Here is a 24,325-nt window from a genome sequence, read left to right as displayed (position 1 = left end):
TGTGAAGGACATTTCACCTCTGGAAGCCTGGGACTGAATGGAGAACTCATTTCTCCAACAGAGACGAGTCAATCACTAAGCATTTATTCCCCTCCCTTGCAGTGACCTCTCCCCAACCAGGTGGAACAATGGCACCCTTGAATACTGCAGATGAGTATAGCTTAAAGCAAGGCGTCATACGTGGGATACATTAATACTACTACAAAAGTGTAATAAGATAGAAAGTTTGCTTTGCACAGAGGCAAGCGGGTCGTTTTTCTTTGTGAGCATACAATGACTGCAGTGCACTTACTGTTTTATTGAAAGTAGATATGTGTGCATTTGTTTGTCCATCAGCACTTTGCATAAAGCAAAGAGGGCTGCTTCATCTAAAAGAGGTTTAAAGCTTAGCATGGCTGCATAGTTAATGTCATGACTTGGGTCTGGCAGATGGCAGAAACAGTTAGGGATCTCATTAGATCAACCAAGCGTCTATTCCTCGTTGCAAAACCTTTCATTAAAGTTCCATTGCTGAATACCACTATTTCACAATATTGGTCAAAGTCAAGAGAGGGTAGAGCAAAGTGTTGAAATCCTGCATCTGTGTGAAGCTGAAATGATGCATGTGTCTAATCAGGAAAGACAGACACCCATGCTCATGGATGCTTTACAGAAGTGTACATATGTGTGTTAACTGGGGTCTTTATGTGTTTTCGTTTATCTGTGCACAGCGCTCGTGTGGGTGTGATGAGCGATGCATCCTTGCTGAGCGTGGCAAACAGGATTGTAATGGTCACAGAGCACATTTTGTACCATTTGCCTTGTAATTAACTGGAATCTGTTCAGCACAAACGAACGGCAAGACTAGGAAAGTAAAAAATAAAATAAAATTTTCTTCCAGTGCAAATCATTGACAGTTGGTGAAGGAGGCAGATTTTGCTTTTTTTAGGGGAATGATTCAAAGTGCCTTCATGTTAACTGTTATTTTATTTGTATTATCTTTAATGACACAGAGGCTAAATGGACCATACAGGGAACTGATTAGCAACACCCTGCAGCTTGGCAGCCGCAAGTCAGTATGGATGTTTTATAGGTTGTAGAGGACATTTAGAATGAATTTTCATATAAGGTTGAAGGCATGGGGCTAATCACAGGAAGAAGTCTGGATGATGTTAAGCACTCCGAGGCATCAGAATTGCTGTCTGACAGAAGTCGTTACAAAAACAGAAAGGCATCACTATAAAGGGGATGCTCTTAGACAAAGCAATAGATACAGCAAACTGAAACAGCTCTCTTTAAAGGGCACGCTTCTACTACCAAGTGAAGACGATACCATTATCTTTAATGTTGATTGATGCTATTTGAAAGAGGGAGGGAAAAGATAGCTTCTGACATTCAATTCTTGGCCTGTTTTTCTGTTCTTTCGGCTTATTTTCCTCAGTCTACTGAGTACCTGAGCTGAATCTCACCAATTTACCTCTGTGCAGTTTAACTCGGGAGAGACACAATACATACAATCTACATAAGATTACGAAACTGTATTTATTTATTGTTCTCAATCTGACTAAGCAATGCAACCACAACTGTGCTAAACATTTATATGACAAATGCTACGCCACGTTTATATTTGATTTTTTAGTTTGACAGTATCCGATGGTAAAATTCATGTCGCATCCTATCAAATTTAACCTCCGTTTATTCAACCTGGCATCGGGATGCACCAAGTCATATCTCATTTTATCATTACCCATTTTTGCTTTTCACCTGTCAAGCCTTGAACACAAACCCCTAACCTTTTTGCGTTTAATGTCAATCTGCAAAATAACAGCTTAAAATGCGCAGACTTCCTATAAAATCTGCCCCGAGTTGCACGCTCTTTATATCCAGTCCCATGATGTCAAACGTGTTTACGTCCTCGCAAGACTAACACTGGATAAAAGAGACCTGGAATGCTTAGAAACTTGTAGTGCATCACTGGGCCGCACCATCAAATACACAACTAGAAGTTTGATCTTTCAAAGGTGAGAGGCAGAACATACTCTGGATGCCTTTCCCCTGGCTGACTTGCTTTAGCTGTTGTGAGCGTTACCGATCAACACCTTAGGAAAGCAATCATCAGAACTATTATGCACAGTTATTTTTCCATCTTACCTCTGATAGGAGAGCACGGAAGCCCATGCCCACAGCTGTCTGGTAGATGGTGCTTTGCTGGAACAGAAAACCAAGCTATTTACAGTGAATACAGCGGCCTTAGAAGTAGTTCCTAGCCTCAGGGTGCAAAATACTTGAAAATAAGCTCCTGGTCTCTTTGATGTGTGTGTCTGCACCAAATATAAAGGCACTTCAAGCGGTACTGCCTTTGAGCCAAGGACAAGCCTAAATTGTCTGTTGGAGCTGGAGATGGGCGAGGTGGGGAATAGGGTTAAGTAAAAATCAAGAAATATTATTATTTTTCTGATAGTTGCATTACCATGGTGTATATTTCATACACTTCTTCTTAGGCCTAATCCCAGTGGTATTTTTTTGAAGATAACTATCAAGGATATCTGGAGCACAACAAGTTTATTGTTCATCTACTGATGAGTAAAGACAATAGTCTTGGGAGGCACTACTGATGAGAAGATGAGTTTTCATATAGTGGGGACAAAACATCTCTGTGCAGCACTCGGTCCTGTTTAACAGCTCTAATGTGATAGAAGGAAACTGTTCTGCAGCAAATTAAGTGAGTGGTTTATAACATCATGCCTCTTCGCAGCTTTTTCATTTTGTATCGCCGCTGCATTAAAGGCTCTGTTCTGCATGATAATCTGCTGTTGTTGTTGCTGCTCAACAGTTATTTGTCACAGCAGATAAGGCATCTCAGAGCCCAAACGCCGATTGCATGAATCGGAGCTCGGAAATTACCAACCAGAGCAGCAGAACATACACAACTACAGACTTTGGCAATGTACACAAATTGATGCAAGAGATATGCAATGATTGTGCATTGAATTACAAGTTTAGGGCACAAAAACAAAAGTGAGTAAGGCTGAACAAATGGAGCACTCATTTACACCAGAACACATTAGCTCCATTGCTACTCTGCATGGTTCCAGGGAAACTGTGAACTGGTAAGGAAGAAATATGTGATGGTATAGTGTATTTGGGGGGAAAAAAAGAAAAGATTTCCACAATTTTATCCAGTAGGCATGGTAGGACTCGTGCAGCACACTGCAGAGAGTCCCAGGAGGTCTGAATGGCACACAACATCTGAAAAGACCTCAATTTTGAAATAGGATGGTTACTAAACTGCTGTAACCATGGCTTTTCAGGGTTTCTTTTGCCTCAGCAAAGGCAGATGAAAAATAACATTTCACAATCTCTGGACCTTGAAAGCTTCCTTTGCTCCAAAAGGAAGAGGAAAAGAACATTTTCAGACATTCATGCTTAAACAGTTATGTGGCTTTTTATTCTGGCCAGTCAGTCAGCGTCCTCTGTTTTCTTTCAAATACAAGAAAGGTCTCTCTCTCAGCGTTTCCATATTTTGACAAGAATAAGCAGCAAAATAAGGACCTTTGGAACTTGATTGATTTACATGGCCAGGTCAGAGTTCAGACACAAGAGTGTAGTGTAATGTGTTTATTTCATCTGTGGCCGGTACAACGAGTTTCATGAACTATTCCCAATTCATTTGATTGAATTTTTCTTTATAACATACTCTTATTTTTGACTAGATACACTGTTTCTGCTTGTTGCTGCACTTAGCCACTAAACTGTTACACTCATAGGTGCACCAGTTAATACGGTGTGTTCTGTACAATATGTAGCTCAGTGTAAATTTAAATAAAGCATAGTTCCTTAATATTTCGTCACTTAAAGTGGATTTTAAAAGTGTGGTTCTATTGCACAGAGATATCCACGCAGTCAATTTATAATCCCCACTTTACCTGGGATGCATTTATTTGGACTGTAAGAGGAGGCTGGTCGTTCTTTTGTTGTATTGGCTGTACCCTATATAGACCGAATTATTGAGCTACACTTCTTGATGTTTGAATTCAGGTGTTTTCAGTCCCGTTAGCCCAGGTGTGTGAAATCAACACCTAGGCATGTAGTTGGCCTTTCCAAATATTTGTGAAAGAATGGGTCGCTCTAAAGAGCTTATTGAATTCAAGCATGTAATAGGATGCCACCTTTGCAAGCTGCCAGCTGCTCATGGGCGAGCAGCTTCTGTAGGCGTAATGCGTAGGCGGCCCAGTATTTTTAACCATAAAGTGTCTTTTGATTCGTCCAACACACAGAGAAAGTGTGAGCGAGACAAGCGTCATGCTCATTCACTTTCACTGCATAAGCACAACACAAATTATGCAACAAAGAACGAAAGGCATTGCCATTGTATGGCCTGTATATCAATGATGGATGCTACCACTGTCATGAATTTGCATTTTAAACCCTCAGCTTTAGCATTCTAACCACAGTCGTCTTGGGTGATAGGGTGATCTTCTGAATGACTTCTGTAAAACTGCACTTCTTTAGCAACCATCTGCTGGCTAGATGAGTGATTTCTGGTTTAAGGCACTTCCACAGTGACTTCAAATTTCAACTATATATTCGTTTTCTTTTATACAGTCTGTGTGCCAATGCAAAAAGTCGTTACTTTTTCTGACACGCCTTAAAGCTTACTTTCGAGTTAGAGAGTAGTGTTTCTGAGGGTCTGTTCTCTCATTCAAGTCAGCAGATGTGATGTTCAGTCAGTCCCAATAGGCGAGGTCTCCATCACCGGCTGCCATGGAGACAGTACTTTTCTCTCCCTCTCGTTCCTCTATTATCCCTGCGTCTTTGATGTCTATAGAGTGAAGTTAGGGCTGTAATTCTGGTCCGGATTTCTTGTCTAAGCCTCCTGTGTTCAAAGGAGGCACCTGAATTAATCCCAGGTAACACCTCTGATCAAGGATTTAATTTAGGCCTGCAAAGGGTGAACACAGCACAATCCTGCAGGCCACATTGTTGTGTTGACGACACGGGTGATGGATGGGTTTCGCCTTAGGTGGAGGGAAAGGTAAATATCTCTCACTTTGCTCCCTTTTCACACGAGTGTGACAAGAAGTATTAGGAAATTGCTGTCTGTTTTTTGTGTTTTTTTATTGACATTTGTGCTAATTCCCTTTGCCGCTGAAGCCTTCTGATGAAACACTCGAGGTTAATGGTATTTTCTTTGCCTCATCCTGACAAAATATGTACATCTGTGTGCCTAATTTTTCTTGTTTTGATTCTAAACAACGCTGAGCACATTACATTGTAGGAGTTCAAAAGCTGTGATGTAATGGCCACACTTGAAAGCTGGAGAGAGCGCATAGGTTAGCGCCTGCTCCTGCAGACAGCCAAAGTACGAGTATTTTACTCTAGAGAGATTTATTTTTTTCAGCGAGTGATCTTCCAAAACAAAGACGGTCTTTTGTTTTTACGAGAAAAAAGGAGACTATTGCCATCCCTCACTTCAGAATGCTTTACTCCAAGCTGCATTGATTTCTCTTGTACCAGCAGGTCAGCATGAGGAAATTGAATTGGAAATTTTAGAAACACTCCATTATTTCATTTTCTGGCATTTGTACTTTCCTTACCTTCTTTGTATTTTTTTTTTTAGGATTCACCACTGAAACAAATGGGAGAAGCAGTTACTGTGAAGACAGTTAAATGACTGCTCTGACTTTGGCTTTGCTAATAACTCTGTCCTCTGATGCAAAAGGTTATATTCACCCCTGTGGTTTTAGAGCACACTGGTTTGCATTTATGAAAGCCCTCTCCCCTTTTCTCTGCCCTGCCTCTGTGCACATGGGGTTAGTTTTGCTTTTACAAGGAGAACATTGGGTCAAATTTTGTTGGATTGCTTCCTGGGATATTTTACCTTCGGGGAAGGGGCGAGGTACCGGAGCAATAGTGAATTGAGTGAAAGTGGTTTGGAGGAGTCCAGGTAGAAAGAGGCAGACAGGGTTGACATAACACAGTATATTCAATGTTCTGTTAATTTCACACGAGCTTTGACTTCTAACTGGGCTGGTTTGCAATAGAAACCCTGCTCCCCGCCAGCTCTCACTGAAACCAACCATGTAGCTTACCTTAGGATCCATTTTCTTTCTTCCTTTGATATGCGCCATGAAACATGTGCATTGAAGTGACGGGGACACACACTTAACGTCATTTCTCACTTTGGCGCTGAATTGCAAAACGTATTGAAATAGTAATGCAAAAACCTCCGTGTAAAATGAATCAACACTCTAGAAGAAGAAATTGGACTTCCTATAGAGAGCTGCTGATTATTAAAAGTGATCATTATATAATATTCTGTCTGGAAGCCCCAGTGTGCCCCAGGTTTTTAGTATGAGATATCTATGAGGTGTATAAGTAGTGCCTGTTACTGACTGCAAGAGGCTCAGGATTTTTCAACAGCCAATTAAAATGAGTTGTTTTAATGATGTGTGATACCTGTAGCTATATTTACAGGTACTTACAGAGCTGGCAGAAATGTACAGGTGAGGTGAAAAATACTGACCGTGGCACCTGTTAGCAGGTGAGATATATTAGGGAGCAAATGAACATTTTGTCCTCGTGGTTATGTTAGATAAGTTACTGTAGCTCGTTTTGCCCTGAAATTGAATGCTGATTCGGACAGAAAGGTGTCAGAATACAGTTTGTTGTGTATGGGGCTGCATAGCAGCAGACAAGTCAGGGTGCCAGTCACACTGACCTCTATCCACCGCCGAAAGCGGCAACAACGGGCACATGAGCATCAAGACAGAAACGTGTTAGTCACGGTTTGAGGTGCACAAAAATAAGGTGTTGACTCGGGCTCCAAATTTCCCAGATCTCAATCCAGTCGAGCGTCTGTGGGATGTGCTGGACAAACAAGTCCTATACATGGAACCTCACAATTTACAGGATTTAAAGGATGTGTCGCTAACATGTTGGCGCAGATAACACAGCACAGCTTCAGAGGTCGAGTTACCCATGCCTCGATAGGTCAGAGCTGTTTTGGCACTAAGAGGAGGACGAATACAACATTAGGCAGGTCGTTAAAATGTTTTCCTATTAGATGAGATATAGTTTGCCCACCGTTATTTACATCGAGATGGTAACATCGACGAGACAAAAAGGAGAAATGAATATTGTGGGTTACTGAAACAGGACAAACAGCCACTGTAAAGAAAAATCAGTTGTCCCTGTGTTGTTCAGGTGCAAACAATGCATGAATAGATTTGAGCTATTATTATTTTGGGTGTGGTAGTTAAAATCATTTTAAAACAGAGTTTGGAAAGAACAGTGTCCTTGTTGTCCGCGGACATTTTAAGCTTGTTTATATTTTTCTCTTTGTCCTTCTCTGATGATTTGTGCCTGGAAACATGTTTTCTGGACAGACACGCTGGTTTAAAAACCTATTGTCCACTAAGATTGTGTTCATGATATATGGTTGAAGAAGTTGGCATGCTTGTTCAATGTCAAATAAACCTAAAATAGTGTTTTTCACACTTCAATATTGACCTCACATTCATTTTTTAAAAACTGCTTGATATGTTATTTAGTCATATCATTTATGATAAATGGGAAAAAATGAACTGTACATTTGAAATTGCATTAAATACGTTACTGTACGTCCTCATTCAGTGTTTGTCTCTGACCGGGTTTTGACAGGGTTTCTCTGTTTAGCCATTTATATCGTGGTGAGCTGAGCCCAGTATCGTAGCAACAGTAACTATGGGAATAGAAACCTGCGGAGAGGTCAATGCGATGGTCTCCACTTGGCCTCTTTGTACAAAGACTCACACATTGATTCTTCTAATTCACAACATCTATAACCGCATCCGCCACACAACATCCACCTCCACAAACAAACCAGAAAAAATATTTAGTGCCTTCATTTTTTTTATTTACTCTGCAGCTATATCAACGTATTAGCAGGGAGACAAAAATATTTATCTTTAATTTCAGTGAGGTGATGGCCGAGTCCGTTCCTTCTGTATTTTATTCTCTAATTATTTCTCTGACTCCTCTACCAGACTGTCTCCTTTCTTTCTTTTCCTCACAGCGCAGACTCTCCAGGGATCTGTAATTGACAAGTGTGTACAATAACTAATCAGGAGCAAAGCAACTGTCCTTTAAAATGATGAATTAACTAAACTAATTTCAGATAATCCTTCAATAAACTGGGCGGTGATTGATATTTGAAATGCAGACGTCCCTCGTCTCTTTTGACTCGCTAACACCCAATCCTCCCAGAACAGGTGGCGTGATTGATAAAGCGCTGATGAAGCACTGAGAGGATTAAAATCAAATTCGAGCTCAACATGTCTGCGTGCCGTCTGACAAGCATGACCTGTCATAACAACACCCAGAACATAACACGTGCGCAGCGACATTACCTTAAGCACGAATCACAATTACTAGCGTGCATAAATGCCCAAGCTACGATGAATTAATTTGAAAGAGCAGGGTTTGGTCTAGTAGGCTCATTCGAGGTGTGTCTTACAAGAGCTTTGCCGATTTACATTCTGTTTCTGTGTTGATACCTAACCTTTCCCCCCTAAAGCTCTATAACTGGGTTTGTCAACATGGGCGTCTTTTGCAGATTAACGTTGTCGTGCAGTTATGCAGTAAAAACGAACACCATGGGAAAAGATAAAGTTAACCAAAATACCTGTAGTGGAAAATGAATATCCATAGCATAAATACATATGTTGACAAATCACCTTTTTCTTATGTGAGCACGGTTGGACAAGATGGTTGATTTCAGATTAATTGAGTTGTTCTGCAGGTGTCTAATTACCAGTGTTTCTCTATCCTTACATCACCTCTACAGTGTGATTAAGGAGACTTGTGAAGGTTGTCTGGGAGAATAGAGAAGAATAGAGCCGAACAGTACTTCTTTGATTATAACCAGCACCAGACTGCGGCATGACAGCTTACAAGGTTTGCAATCAACTAAACTGAAAATGTGTCGGAGGAGTATTTGAGCATCTATTTTATGCTGGGCTGTGCTTTGAAGCAACCTTTTTTAGCAGGAGAAAGGCATCTTATTACATTCTGAATCAATTGTTTGTATATAATTAATATATGTTTTATTTTCCTTCCAAACTAATTTTGCACATGAGCACGCTTTTAGAAAAAGTCACCTTGGTTTAGTATTTCGTGCTACACGGATAAAGCTCTGTGCATTTGCATTTATGGATGGAAATAAAGTTAAAATAGTTTTTCAGCTGCTAACTGCAGTTCTTCACTGTTTCTTTTGCAGAATTAAGTGTAAACCGCTGGTGTTACAACTGCAATATCTACAAATATTTCCTGTTTGAGGATGCATAAGTTTATGTAGTTTCACTTTTAGAGGTGTGTGGTCAGTCAGGGAAGCGGGCACTGTCAGTAGAGGCAACTGGATAAAGAGTGTAAAGATCCTTAGGAGCTTCCTAGTAGACAGCTGTGTACAGGGAGCCTCTGTCCCCCTTTCCCCTCCATGCATTTTTCATCACACACTCCCTTTTTTTTATACTATTTAGCTTTTCCCTCCCCTCTAAACTTCCATGTGGTACGTGCTGACATGGCATTTCTCAGCCTTGCACACAAAGCCCTCTGGTGCTCAGTGTGCTGGAGTTGGAGCATGTCTGTGTTTGTGTGTATGCTATGTGCTTGTGCACACATACATGCGAAACAGAGGACTGGGTTGGGGATGTTGTGCTCACTCAGTCTCCCCTGTCTTTCCCATTCTCACACGCTCAAATCACACTATATGTGATCCCCCAGTCCCACAGGCGAAAGAAAAATAGAGGGAGAGAGAGAGCTCTTACGGAAAGTCTATTTAGTAAGTTGGCAGCACCCAAACTACAAAATAGTTGAGACTCCCTGCATAGAAAGGATCTTCTTAAATTATTCTGAGCGGAAATTCAAATTTCATTTTGTTTTGGCCCTAAGCAATGGGCAAAACTGCCAGGGTGAGATCAGTAAAGGTCAGGGGGAATTAAAATGCTTACTGTAAGGTTTGTCAGTAAGAGAGAGAGGAAGCAAAGAAGAGAGAGGGATAGAGGAAAAGGCCATCTGCCTGATAGTTTGGTCTAAGCTGATGAAAAAGAAAAGACAGTCCTTTTCCAAAGTAATGCTGTAACGTACTAGCTTGATGGGTTCAAATTTTTTTCACTACCTCAAAAAAATCCTATTCCAAGACACACATTCTGCACGCTAAATCGGAAAGTACGGTAGTCTTACAGTTCACTGGTTTCTTAGACAGGGTGTAGGCTTTGCAATTTCCTTTAATACAGGACACTAGATGATTTGCTGTGACAATAAACAAATCCAATAAAACTGATGGATGAAGTATAATAGCAATGCCAACATGTATCTGACATCGGATGAGGAATGCCAGCTTTCCTCTTGATGATTTGCACAACATATAGATGTTTATTTCATTATATATGAAGCAAAATATCCTCGAAATGAAAACAAATGGGCTGTCAGGAAAATTAGGGAGGTAGACAAAGAGAGCTGCCCATTCCAACGAGTGTGCAAGCTGAAGAAACACAAATTTACACACATGCACAAGTCTCAGTGTGTGCTTTGAAACATGTGCATATCCACACTCATCTTTCTCAGTTCTGATATCAATCGACCCATCCTCCATACCAGCCCCCCCCAAAAAGGAACATGCCACAACGTTCTAAGATTTGTAATGTCACTCAGCCTCTCACCTGCAACAATAGTGTGTTTTTAGCATGTACAGCCGCTTTTTTTGAGAAAATTGAAATGCCTTTATCCGGGATGGCAGAGAAAATACAAGTGAAAGAGAAAAGCAAGTACATTGTTATATTGTCAAATGCATATTATTTTTCTCTCCAGTGAAATATTCTTACAAGTATGCTGCAAAGAACTACCTGCTCGGCTGGTGTATGATGTTGCTTCATCCACCAGCATTAGCTTTGATGAAGATGGCGATGCATCTTTCCTTTCTTATAGTTCTGCTCCTTACAAACCTGTAACAATTTTTGTCGTGTTGATAAAACACAAACCAGCACAGCTTTTTTTTTTTTTTTTTTTCAACAGCAAGCAGCTCACATCCAATTTTTGTGTCAGGAGCCTCCAACGTAAGCTTCGTGCTGTATCTACAGTAATAATCGTGCAGATACCTTCAGTCATCACACACATTTCTCTGCTATAAATGCTCTGCTATAAAAACCTTTGCAGGAGTTCATTAGTACAGTGGTGCAGAACTCCCCAAAATGATTATTCTTACAAGTAGGGATAAAAAAAAAAATCACAAGAATATGAAAACAGTACGGCTGTCCTGGATTATGAAATGCTTTTGGTGCAGTTACATCCTCTAAAAGGTGCAGATTGACCTTCTAGCCAATTAAAAGTGCACCAGCAGAGAGCAGATAAGGCAGCTTAGCTGTCAATGTGACTGACAGTGTTAGGTCCTCCCCCTGCAGTCATATCAGCAGTACAGAGGCTGTGCATACAAAAAACACACGAGAAAAAGTGGGGAAAAGGTTCCCAAAAAAGCACCTCCAAGTTTAGCATCTTGCCTCCTGAAAAATCAGCTCCAGCTAATAATATAGAAACAGTAAAGTATAAAAAATATGCCAGTAGCGTGCTTTAGAGCTTATGCATTTACTTATGTATTTGCACCCTCGCCTCATACGTCATTCCCCCCCCCCATCTTATAACTGTTAACACTGCAGGGGGTTTTTTTCGAGTAAAGAAACGCTCTGCCCCAGACTACAATTTATGGAAACCAAAGTTGCTGGCTGATGTCATTCTGTATAGTCATAGAGCAAATCTGAATCCACTTTCACCGAGGTCTCTGTAGGTCTAGTCAGGTGAGTGCATGAGTGCACCTTATATTCCCCTACAGCTCTCACACTTCTGGCTGGGGAAAGCTGACATGCAGGGTGGCCTGTAAGCCTCTTTTGTCCATGTGCAGCAGAGTCATCTGCCAGCTCAGTTGCTCTTGCAGACAAAGCTTCAGAGAGATAGCCCATATTCTGGTACGTCCTCACTCTCTCTTGAGCTGGAGTTAGGCATGGCCCCTCGCTCTCTCCTCCTAAGCTTCCTTCGGTTCATTTCTCTCTCTCTGGCAAACTCATGCGCCCATTTTCCCATCATTTCTATTCACTTTTACTTGCTTTACTGTGTTGCTCTCTAAGATATTAGTTTGGCTTTGCGTTACTGCGAAAATTTCTATTGTCCTTTTTCTAATGATGGTTTTCCTAATAATAGACCCTTCAGTAATACATACAGAAAAAAAACCAACATTCATATAACCCTTATGAGCAAGCACTTTGGCGACAGTGGGAAGGAAAAACTCCCTTTTAACAGGAACAAACCTTCCGGCAGAACCAGGCTGGTTGGGGTGAGAGGTCAAGAAGTCAGAGGATACTGATATGACACATCGTAGGGGGGATTGTGGAGCTTGGTTTGATTCAATGTATGGTGAAGTCCTTCGTCACCTCTTTATGAAGTCCATTTTTTTCTCTCCATATAAGACAAAGTGAATTAATTGAAAATAAGCATTATCTTGGCTGGCTAATGAGTTACCTTCATGGCAACTCATTAGCCAGCCAAGATAATCACAGGGTAATGTGAGAGAAGGAAAAGACATGGAGATACTGAGGCAGAAGCGGCCAAAAATGGGACCAGAGAGAAAGAAAAATAACGTCCGGGAGATGATTGAATCTGTAAGCTGAGAACAACTCTACTGTAAGGAAGAGGTAGGAAAGAGAGAAAAACTATGTGAAGGGGTGGTGGGGAGGAGGCTGGGCGAGGGGGCTGGCCATGGGGGTGTGTCCACCGTTACCCTCATGAATCAGTGTCAGTGGAGCGATGAGAAAATAATTAAGAAACAGGCTAGCGCTGTGTTGAATACTGCCAAAGGTAAAAGGCCTTCTACTGTATAGAAATACAATCTGGACGGGAAAGAAGAATGGCAATAAATGGGATAGAGGAAAATGTGGGAGAAAAAAATCCATAATATAACGGATGCCAAAATGCCCTTCAGATGGCATTATGAAGGGAGAGAATATAAATAGCAGAGCCATATTGTAAATGTTTATATACAGTAGCTACGTAGGCAAGTTGCACAGCAGTTTCAGGATTTATGACCAGCGCCTTAATGCACTGAAGTCGACACAAAGCTGTGAGTAATATTTCACATTTGTTATCATATTGAGTGTAAATTTGCTGAGACGTATATGGCGGCAATAAAATATTTTAAGCAATTTCTGCTTCTATTCTTCTCCTTTCAGCTGCTCTCCTCTGAGGTGGGAGTGTAAGCTGTCAACTGGGCGATGAGCTGACTGTAACTGTACCGAAAGCAAGAGCGCACAAAACAACCGTGCACGCCAACATTCACACTTACACACCTCAGAGGTCTTAGATGGAACGTTTAGAGGAGGGAGAACCAATTCAGGGGCCTGTAATTGTATGTTCGAGGCTTCCAGCGGGGGCCAAGATGCTGCTGGGATCCCCCAGCCAGCAGCACCGAACAAAGCAGCCATTAGATCGCATTAATGCGTACAATCTTTGCTGTATGTGCATTTTATGTGTTTATATGCATGTACAAACATGTGCGAGCATGTGTAGATGCACGGGTGAGTCTTTTAGGTGTCATATATACTATCCATCATTATTTCTGCCAGCGCACAGAAAGAATTCATGATCACTAGATTCCAAATCCCCTCAGAAATGGAGAAGACTCGGTTGGTGTGTGGGGGACATGTTTGTGGCATATAGAAGCTCTCTTTTCTTATGAGGCTGCTGTTTGGTAACACGTTACCGTTTGATCTTAAGCTCTTTGGCCCGATTAAAACGCTATAGGGCTTGTGATGCAACACTTACCAACCGCAGCCTCCTACTCATTGCGATCATGTTTGTTTGTACAATGTTTTTGGCTCTCGGTGTATACGATACATGGACCATGCATAGTAAATTTTTCTTTTAGTGTGCCTGTTGATGTAGTTGCTGTTGTGTGCGTGCGTGTGTCTGTGTGTTTAGATAATTGCATACTTTGTGTGTTGCTTCCCGCATGTTTGCAGCGTATACCTATATGTATGTTAAAGCAGTGAAGCGGAATCTGTCCCAGAGGGGTGCTTACTGAGGGATGCACTGTTTCTGAAGAATTACTATCAAGGCCTTGTGTGCACCGCTGTATGGCATTTTTACTGATGGGTTTTACGGGCTGCGGCTGCCGATGACAAGCCTCGACACCAACATGATGACATTAAGACATGAAGTCAAGCCATTGTCACCACAGGCGCTGCAAGAGTTAGAGAAGCAGGTCTGCAGTGCCTGTTAAAGCTAACGTGTCAAAAATGAATTGTAGACCTAATGTATGGTTGACGGTGCTGTAGACTGTAGAGCATCAAAATAAAATACAGTATGTTTAGCATTCATAAACAATTAAATTCAGTCAGTAAATCTAGTTTTCATTCTTCATTCAGTCATATGAGGTTCAACAATGTGTTGAATTTGCACATCAGCGAGCTCCAGGTTTGATGGCTTTTTGGTTGGATCTACACTATTGTTTTCTTTGCTGTGCTGTTTCCAAGCAACATCTGAAGTCGTAAGTGAAACAGCGCTAATAAGCTACCTCATTAGGGCGGGCGCATGGTAGGCCTTACGGTTTGTGCTGTCAACTCAGTGGGTTAGCATGCAAACTTCAAAAGACAGCTGCACACACACAGGAGTGCTAATTTAGTTTAGAAATTGGTAAACAAACTATTCCATCAACCCATATTTCTTCCTTAGTTAAAGGTGTGCTGGTGGAACCTGCTAACTGGGTTGTGTGTGATGTGGCTCCAACATTATGACAAAATGTGTCCATCCTCTCTGTGGCATTAATGCAGCACATAAAAGACTCATTATTCAGACCTTAAGTTGGCAGGGTTTTCTCATCTCGAGGCCGAGCCAAACCTCAGACTCGCTGCCTTATTGGTCTCCATTCTTATCAGTGGTCCTTGCTATACCCAGGGTAGGAGGGATGCCCTCAGCACACCTATACACAAGAGTGCACACGTGCTGTACTTGCACACATCCATGCACGCATCTCATTAATGCAAACACAACCCTAGTTAGAGCCCTATATGTAATAAATTGGATTCAATTCCACTGGCTAAGAACTGTGATCTCTTAGGGTTAATTAATTTCATTCCATTCAGTCTGTGTTTTTTATGCTTGAACACATGCTGACACTGTTATTGTGTGGCATCCTGCTCACTGGAGAAGTATAATAGGCTTGTGAAGGAGGGAGAGTGTTTGGTATTCCTGCTACAGGGTGATTTTTGGTTCTTTCTTTCTTCTGACAAGGAAGTATGCTACAGTAGCTAACTCTAATATGGTAGATCCTTCCCCTTCATAGCCTCTCCCTGGCTCTTATCTTCCCCTTCAAATGAGAAAACCTGGATGGCTTCTCAGGGCCCCTGTTTCTGCCTGGATGCTATCTCATTTGGTTTTAATATATTTATCCATTCATTATTGTTCCCTTTTATCAGCCTGCTAATATTGTTCATAATTTGTCCTTATCTGCAAGCCTGACAGTCAAATTTACACTCGGGCTCAGCAGACAGATGGAGAAATGACCCTTTTCCAACCCCTCCTTCCCCAACTCCTCTGCTCCTTTCATTCATCTCCTCCTCTCCAAACTCCAATGAAACATGACTGACAGCCCGCTGTATAAGTAGTTGTCATAGCAACCTCCCCATCCTTACGACAAGTACTTTTTCTCTATAGCGCACGCTCTCCCTCTGTCACAATATCTCTCACTCCCTCCATAACTACTGCCTTTCCGCTGCAAATAATTGAGAAAGAGACAGTTAGAAAAGGGAAATTTGAAAACAAGGGAGCGCCTAAAGCTGTTGGTATGCTTTCCCTTCTCCCTTCACTCCCATTTCCATCCCATTCCCTTCCTGTCTCACGTCCCTTTGCTTCCTTCATCCTACCCGCCGCTGACAATGATTTACCCACTCCAATGGTTTACCTCTTTCATCCATCCTGGCTTATCAAGGACTACAGGACTGTATGCACAGCAACTTACAGTATGGGCTCATCACTCTCACTCTCCCACACATTTACTCTCTCCCTCTCTCTGCGTCTCTTCTTCCCCGGCTTCTCTCTTTTTTCTTTTCATCTTGTTGCTCCAAAAACTCCCATTCTGCCCCATTGCTATTCACAAAGTCTCAATCCACTGTAAAATTCTTGCATAGTAATGTAGCGTAATCATCAAACGCAGCGCAATAAGTCTACAGTATATTAGACTGTGCTGGAGATGTGGTGTATTTTTGTTTATTGTGAGGAGGAGATTTTTTTTTTTAAACTTCCAGTGGAAACAAAGAGAAGAAAGTATTGTGCTTTTGAGCTTGAGAACACATGCATGAGAAAGGGATTACTGCGCTATTGTTTGTCATGCACGTAGTTTAATGGTTAGGCAACAGCATGAAAAATTGAGATATGAAATATTACTGATTTAATTTGCTTTAGTGCTGTTAACTCTAAGAGTTCACGCAGGGCCAAAATGCTTAGTCTGAAAAGTTTATATTGATTAGAGCAGCTTCAAATAGACCTATAAATCTTATAGGAAATCAATATTTATAACGAGACAGCACACTGCCAATTCATTATTCTGGAGTTTAATTTCCAATGCATTTATTCCAAACAAGCATCTGTTTAGTAACTCAGAGTAAATTAAACATGATGGGGAGGTGAATATCAGGACATCAGTGGTGTGTCACTGAAGTTGAATACAGTACTCTGCTACAGTGAGCTGTAAATGCATCTTAATGCCAGCATGCAGTACAGTTTTCACAGCGAACTTGCTGGTGGTTATTGGACCCCTGAATTCTTTAGGTGATGATATTTCTTCTTAATAACTACAGGACCCGCAGAGTCTCTCTAATTTAATATGATATTCAACTTGACTAGGTTGCATTATGATGTAAGGAGACCACAATACAACTATTTTCCTCAATTTTTCTGTGTTAAACTGCACAGTTGGAGCAATTTGCTAGCCTCGAACAGCTATTGCTAAGGCATGTGTTTTTAAAGGTAGTGAAAGAGGAATGCTAGTTGCTAGCAGTTTTAGCCTTTTGCATTGTTTTACGGTTGTATGTGACCTAATATTCAGTTAAAACAGTACTCAGTCAGATACAGTCCACTTACAAGTAGCATTACCTGAGAAAGCTATTAAAAGCTGTCAGTGAATCACAAATTGAATTTAGTTTCTTTCAGATAAAGGATACACAGAGGTGCTCCTGAATTACTGTGACAACTGAAATCAACTGAACATGGTCCAGGAAGTACTGGACCAGATTCATAAAGGTCTGCGCAAAAACAGCTACTATTTTATGTATGCACAAAGGCAGAAGCATAAATACACATTCCTTTCATTAGACTTATGAAAGCATGCATAAGCGTGGCACTCTTCTGAATCTCATCTTTAGCCATGAATTGGTAGATCGCTGTTTCTGTCACAAGCTTTTTTTAAACTAAATATGAAAGAAAGATACTCTCCAGAAGAAATGGAGAAAGGGAAAATTGAGTATTTCATCGTATTAGTTCGGGATTTATGAAAGAAGAGCATACAAAAAAACAAACAGAAAAGGAAAGAAGCAACAGAGGCTCTGCCAATTTATATCACTGTGTCCAGATTCTTTAAAAGATCCAGATTCAGAATCGGTGTAATGAAACAAGGTATTGACGAAACCAAAGGAAAAGCCAACCTTTCCCCCCTCTGTTTAAATCAGTATCATTCACACAAACAGACATATGTATATAGCTTTGCACTGCAGTGAAAATGCAGATTATTTGTAATATGTGCTGCAGCTTGTAACACAGCAGTGATTAAACAAGAGATTAGTATTAACTACACTTGCAGCTAGCAGCGGCTTTGCAATTAGCAGCAGCCTTGGGTGCTGTGAGAGTTTTGTAGCTGCAGTTAGCGGATGGAAGTTAGCAGCAATAGCAGTCGGCAGCACTCAGGCGGGTTAAGGTGATTACCGAGAAAATGTCAATACTCTGTAGTTACAAGATAGTTAACAGTGGGGCATGCACTCATGTGTATACTGTGCGTGTGGTCATGGGGGGAGAGCTGTTATCTGTAATCCGTTGTATCAGGGGACGTAAGGGTATCCTTGTTTCTGCGTCTAATTTTTTTCTCCCTCCCTTTGTCCCTCATTTGTTCGTTTTTTTCCCCCTCCCCTGTCAGATATCTGTAAATGACTGTAGGTGTTTTCACTCTGTTTGTGTCTGTTTGCACACCGCCTGTGCTGCAGCGTTGTAGATAAATGAGATAATGTTTCTATTGGCAATGAACACAAGACCTGAATTCCCAAGGGAGCGTTTTAGTTGAGAGCAGCCAGAGCAGAATCCTAGACAGTGGAACAGATCTACTAGATGATCTGTTTTCATGCATTGTTAGCTTGTTTTCAAAGCACATTTATGTTCCCCAACATGTACTCCATCTCTTTCTCTCTCGCAGCTGCAGATTAGGAACTTCTGCTAAATACAAAAGAAGCAGATATTCTGCAGTCACCATCTGCACATGTCTCCATACCTCTGTCACACATAATGCAAAAATAAATTAGAATAAACACAACTTTAAAAGACAACAACACTGTGAGGCTTTTGTGTAATTCACTGTGAACTGATATTGTGATATTGAATGAAAGGCACAGAACTGTTAAAGGTTCTGCACTGGTACTTTTCAGACCCACATAAGCTACTACCTAGGTAGGTACAGTAGGAGCTCAGATGGCCTCCTCTCTGTCACAGGACCGTATGTAAGATTTGGTCTGACAGCGTTCAGGGAAATATGTGCAGTCCAGCCCCATCCCCCACTCTTGACTCATCTCGCTGATCCAACCTCAGAATTTATATTCTCCCTCCAGCAAAAGGAAGGACCATCTTGGCCTTTCATTTTCCAGTTCAGGGCTTTTCTTTTTTTGCAGATAAATGCTCTCCAATCCACCCTGACAGATGTCACATTGCATCACTTCCATTTTGATACATAGCCTCTGATCCTGCCACTTGCAATAAGGAGCCGGCACCAGGGATGCCCCTCCCTAGACAACGCTCTGACACGGGTGATTATTTTAAAGGTGCATCATTGGGGTTGCTGAGCGCTGAAACCGAAGCTGGGCGCCATGTCCACACACACTCTCTGCCGTGCTCGCTGCAGGAATGTGGGTATCGGCTCGGCTCAGGGTCAGAGAGCAGCAACGGCACGACACAATCGATAGCCATCGCAGGTCACCCCGACACCGGGCAATACCCCTGGCGGCGATTTTTTTGCTGCTCTCGAGCTGCTAGTCCTGCCTCTCACTCAGTCTCCTGTGATGGCACAGGTCAGTGTTGGAGAAACAATCTGTATAAAAGGAAGATTTTAGAGCTTCTGCTGCCAACTGAGACATGCTGCACTGTGGCATTAATCATGGAAGGCCAGAGTACATCAGTAAACACAGCGTGTCAGGTCAAGGTAAAGATCAGATCCCAAAGCATTTAACAGGACTCGGTGGCGTACGGGCTATCTGTTGAAAAGTCAGCGTTATTCATGGCGTGTCTCCCAGCCTTCGTTGCTCACTGGAGAGACACGCCATTGTTCACTGAAGAGCACACTGAAATATTTCTCTGGCTGCACAAAAAACACTGGATCAGCAGCAATTAGTAGAGTAAGAGAGAGATAAAGGGAGGAAGGGAGGGAGGCGGGCAGTTGAAAAAGAATGAGGGGAAAAATGTAGAATCAGCGAGAGAATAAGAACGCAGGAAAGAGATAGATGAATAAAGGGGAAGGAGAAAGAGTGAGTAAACGAAAGAGAAAGAGGGAGAGAACTGGAGCTTTCAGCCAGTACAGTGTGGTGTGTAGGAGGTTAGAGCTGCCTGGAGCCCCTTCCTGCTTTTAAAAGGACCAAAGACTCTCTCATTGTCTTGGGTCTCTGTGGCTGCGTGTGTGAGCATGTGAGAAACCTCTTCATTAGTCTACCATTTCCCTCCTTTCTTCTTTCCAGCCCCTGACCACTCACTTACCCCCTGCTGCTATAGTATATGTGCCCACATGGGACTAAACCCACTTATAGTGGAGATTTTAAATGATCAGTCTGGGAAAAGAGATAATACAATGTGACTCGAGGCCAACCTGCTCTAAATAAACTAGACAGTTACTTTACTGTACCGAGGCTCTGCGAAAGTGTCTTTGTTCCTGCGGAAAATGAGACTTCCTTTTTAAATTGCTGTCTCTGTTCCACCAACGGTGACTCTACTGTACATTTCACTATTGTATGCTCTTAAATTGGTTTCATAATTGAGGTCAAAGTTGTAATGTAATCTTTTGACTCTTGTTTTTGTTCCAGAAGACAGGAAGTTGTTTGTTGGGATGCTGAACAAACAACAGACCGAGGAGGATGTCTACCGCCTCTTCGAGCCTTACGGAGTCATCGAAGAGTGCACGGTCCTAAGAGGTCCTGACGGAAACAGCAAAGGTAAGAGCCGTGATACAGCTGACAGCATTATTTAGGTCACTGACAAAGAAGTGACAGTGCATCCGAGTGTGTGTGTGTCAGCTGCGGTGTCTCAAATCTATGCGGAACATCCATCAGATATAGGTCAAGTAGTCCGACTGGTTAATTGATGTCAAAAATTTAACGTTATGTTGTTTGGGACACGGGATTGTCAAAGTCTAATAGTTTCTAAAAGATGCCATATTTAAATTTATCGTTACTCTAATTAGGATAATGTTTTTGCTTTTAGTCTTGCTACTAGTCCTGGAAAACCCAGCTCTCTCACCACATGTGATATCTTGCTGTGATTTAAAATTACCTTGTTGACTTTGCAAACACTTTTTCAGTATTTACCTGAATTTCCTGCATAACAAAATCCCCGTCATTATCCTGCTGCTGTCTATTGTTTTGAATGTACCGCTGGACTTTACGCAGGTACTGAAGTGTTGATATCCTGAAGCCCTTTCTGAGATAGCCATGCAACAAAGAGCAAAGAGACCAGTGGTTTTTCATGTCTCTAAAGCCTATTCCCCAGCCGGCGCTTATGGAAATCGTTATGGAATTATATCTAAAAGGGTTTGAAGAACATTCTGACTCTGCAGTACGCTGGAGGAGGAGAAAAGAAAGACGGATGTCAAAACGATTCAAGTGTCCCCACTGTGGGGATGGGAACAAGTTGCATTCTTCTTTGTGGCTGTGCAGTATTTATGCTCCGTCTAAGTTAACTGTCAACACTCAAGTCATTATCCTCCATTACATCATCACAATTCTTTTTTTCTGGTAATGGCTGAGAGTATCATTTCAAAGTCTTTTTATAGTAATAATTATTATTAGTAGTAGTAGCAGTAGCAGTACTAGTAGTATAATTATATCATATCAAATAAAAAACATCTAAACAAGTGAAAAAAAATTCATCACCATGTTGCATCTCAAAGTCCTGTGATACAAAATGACATGTAGAGAATATTTTATGCTTCCTCACCGCTTCACACGTTCAGTTTTTTTTTTTAGTTTTTTTAAAAAGGTGCAGGAAGTGTTAAATGCATAATTATACTGATATATGGTTTGTACTACTGTGGCAAAATCCTTGTCCAGGTCATCGCGAGCTCTAGCCCTGTTCTATTCATATCTCAATAGGGGGGCAGTGCTTTGACAGCTGAATGGGCATCGTGATAGGCTGGTGTCCATAGGCGTAAGCCCATTAACAGAGGAAGAATGGCAGGGTGACTGGGTCAAGCAGAGAAGATGATAAGGAGACTGACAGTATGACAGATTAAATAATTTTAAAAAAGGAAACTTAACATGAAAAAATGAAATTAGGTGAGATGGGGTGTAATTATAAAAGGACACGGTGGCTCAGTGGATAGTCCTGCCAGCTCAGACAACAGACCCAGATTTAGTCTGCATGTGTTTCTGTGTCAGTCGCTGGGCATCTTTATTCGCTCTAGCTTTCTCACGTTTTAATAAACTGAGCTCAGAGACCTGCAAGAGCAGTTGGCTGGACAGTTACTGCAAGTTTCACAGAGAATGCATTTTTTCTTTTGTCTTGAATTAGATGGTGATGCATCTTTTAGTTTCTGCCCCTTCAATCATTTCTACTAAGGGTACTTTCTTGGTTGATTTTGAAAGAAAAAGGTATCATAGCCAGACCCTAAAGAGAGAAAAATCATAGTTCTTTAAGGACAGTACAGCAAAGAGGTTTGATTGTTTCGGGCCTTGTTCAAATCAGAAGAAGTGATCAGAACATCTTGTCGTAGAAACAATTAATTGTTCTGAGAGCCTAGATGGTTTGCTAGTTAAGTTTAGCCAGTTTAGCTCGTATTTAATATGCACAGACAGGCATGTGGTGCTAAATAGCATGCTTTTCTGCTTCACCAGTGCAATCTCTTGCCTGCAGCTTCTGCCTGCTTGTCTGCCTGCCTAATGCCTGGAGTTGGGCAGCCTGCTGTGCAATGAGAGGCTCTCACTGCACAGCGATTTCTGTGGTGTCAAATATAATTCAACTATTATTATTAATTTATTAATATAATGTACACTGTTAATGGCTCACTTGAGTGAACATTGTACAGGATATACAGTATATTTCTCTCTATATTAATATATACATGTGTAAATGTACTTCTTTGTATGTCTGTGTGTGTTTACCTGTGTGCGGTGTGCATCTGCTCTTTCTTCCAGGTTGCGCCTTCGTTAAGTTCTCCACACACACCGAGGCTCAGTCTGCAATCAGCACGCTCCACGGCAGCCAGACTATGCCAGTGAGTACAGCTGTCTCCCTCATATAAAAGCACAGAAACCCACTCAGGCCACAAAGCATCTGTAACATCCACAACACTTCAATAGCTGCAGTCCACGTGTCTTGCTTTGGAGCTGTAAATTCTCAGCTTCGACGTTCGAATCAACTGAATCCCTCCTTATAAATATGGCAGATTTTTAAAAAAGATCCAAAAACAAATATTCTGCTGTCTTTGTAATTAACACGGTACTTGAAAAAAAAATCCTAATCTGATTTCCAGATAAAACTGTTTAGAGTGATAATTGAATTTTGGATGAGTCATCAATCAGTAGTTCTGTTTGCATAATCAGTGGATAGAACCCCAGTGTGAGATTACATTAGCTCCTTATGTAAGCACACTGTGTCCTCTGAATTCTCTCCGCACTAGCTTTACTGCGAGTACAAAAAGCTGTACTGCTCATTTGTATGTGTCTCGTGTTTAAGCAGGGTCTCTGTATACCTGATTGTGTCAAAATAAAAGCTACTTACTCTGCACTTCAAACCTGAATAGAGTTATTCTCCATGACATTCGGCGAGCGGACAGAGAGTCATGACTTGTTTTATACAGTAGCCTGAAGTATACTTTGCTTTCATCCTCGTTTATGTTTCGGCAGCTCTCGTCTCAGAAAGGCTGGGACAGTGAACTCCCTCCCACCCTATCTCACAGGTGTTGTGTTTCACTGTATGATTTCATTATTAATGGTTGCCAATGTGTGGCCCTAGAGAGAGGAGCAGAGAGAACCACTTGAAGCCAGCTGTGCCATTTTGGCGCAACCTCTGAGTCAATCTAAGTGCAAATGACTGCAGGTCATGAGGAAAGACTCTGGATGTCCATTTTCCATAGATACCCTCCTTCTGTGTTGCTCCATTCCCCTATCTCTGCTACCTCTCTGCCCTCGCTCGTCTCTCTTTGGCAGCCTCTCGGGATATTAGGCAATAGACTTGTTTACTCCACCTTTCACCACACTGGCTGCTGAATTATTCATCCAACTATAAGCAGGGTGCTGAAAGGATGAGGGGGGGAGACTTGGAGAGAGAGGGAGAATGAGACAGAGAGCGAGGGGGCAGAGAGAGAATGAGTGAATGGACAGGATTTATACCTCCTGCTCTGGTAAATTGATTATAGAAATCTGATCAGCATCTCATATCCTGTGGCTGCTGGAGGAGCAGGCACAGTGCGCCTGCCTTGCTGAGATTAGTGGACCTCCGATGGTCTATTATGCCTCAGCAGGACAGTTCTATTCAGAGCAGCGTGTCCGTCAGTGTAGCAAAGATCCTGGAAAAAACATGGGCCGCACATCCTGTGTGTTAATTTAAGATCAATTCGATTGCAGTCGAGCCACAACTGCAAAAAGAAGTCATGTACAAGCATGTTAACTGAATGAAAAAGCATTTATTTACCAAATGTTGTGGTGGATTAAAAATGAAGAAATCAAACAAAGAAATAAATGCCACTGACAGCCAAAGAGACAGAGAATTTATTATCAGGCAAATCAAAGAAGCAATTCCCTCATTCCTTCATATTTCAGTCAAAAAGATGACAATAATAAAGACCTATAGCAGCAGTGGCTGAGGTGTA

At 41.6% G+C, this 24,325-nt stretch overlaps 1 protein-coding gene across 8 annotated transcripts in view; it reads left to right on the top strand.

Annotated features, from left to right (window-relative positions):
* celf5a (cugbp, Elav-like family member 5a) overlaps positions 1 to 24,325 on the top strand; it is a 185,723-nt gene that overhangs the window by 128,356 nt on the left and 33,042 nt on the right. For 7 of the 8 annotated variants that reach the window (XM_084920858.1, XM_084920853.1, XM_084920857.1 and 4 more), the window contains exons 4-5: positions 20,325 to 20,453; positions 22,650 to 22,729. In XM_084920858.1, the coding sequence (XP_084776984.1) occupies positions 20,325 to 20,453; positions 22,650 to 22,729 (209 nt within the window). The remainder of the gene's footprint in view (positions 1 to 20,324; positions 20,454 to 22,649; positions 22,730 to 24,325) is intronic. The other variant, XM_084920851.1, reaches the window with a different exon arrangement.

This window comes from Perissodus microlepis, chromosome 23, assembly GCF_051167445.1.
Source record: "Perissodus microlepis isolate ML-2025 ecotype Zambia chromosome 23, ASM5116744v1, whole genome shotgun sequence".
NCBI classification, from domain to species: Eukaryota; Metazoa; Chordata; class Actinopteri; order Cichliformes; family Cichlidae; genus Perissodus; species Perissodus microlepis.
The sequence above is the reverse complement of the archived record's forward strand: the minus strand, read 5'-3'. Positions and strand labels throughout refer to the sequence as shown.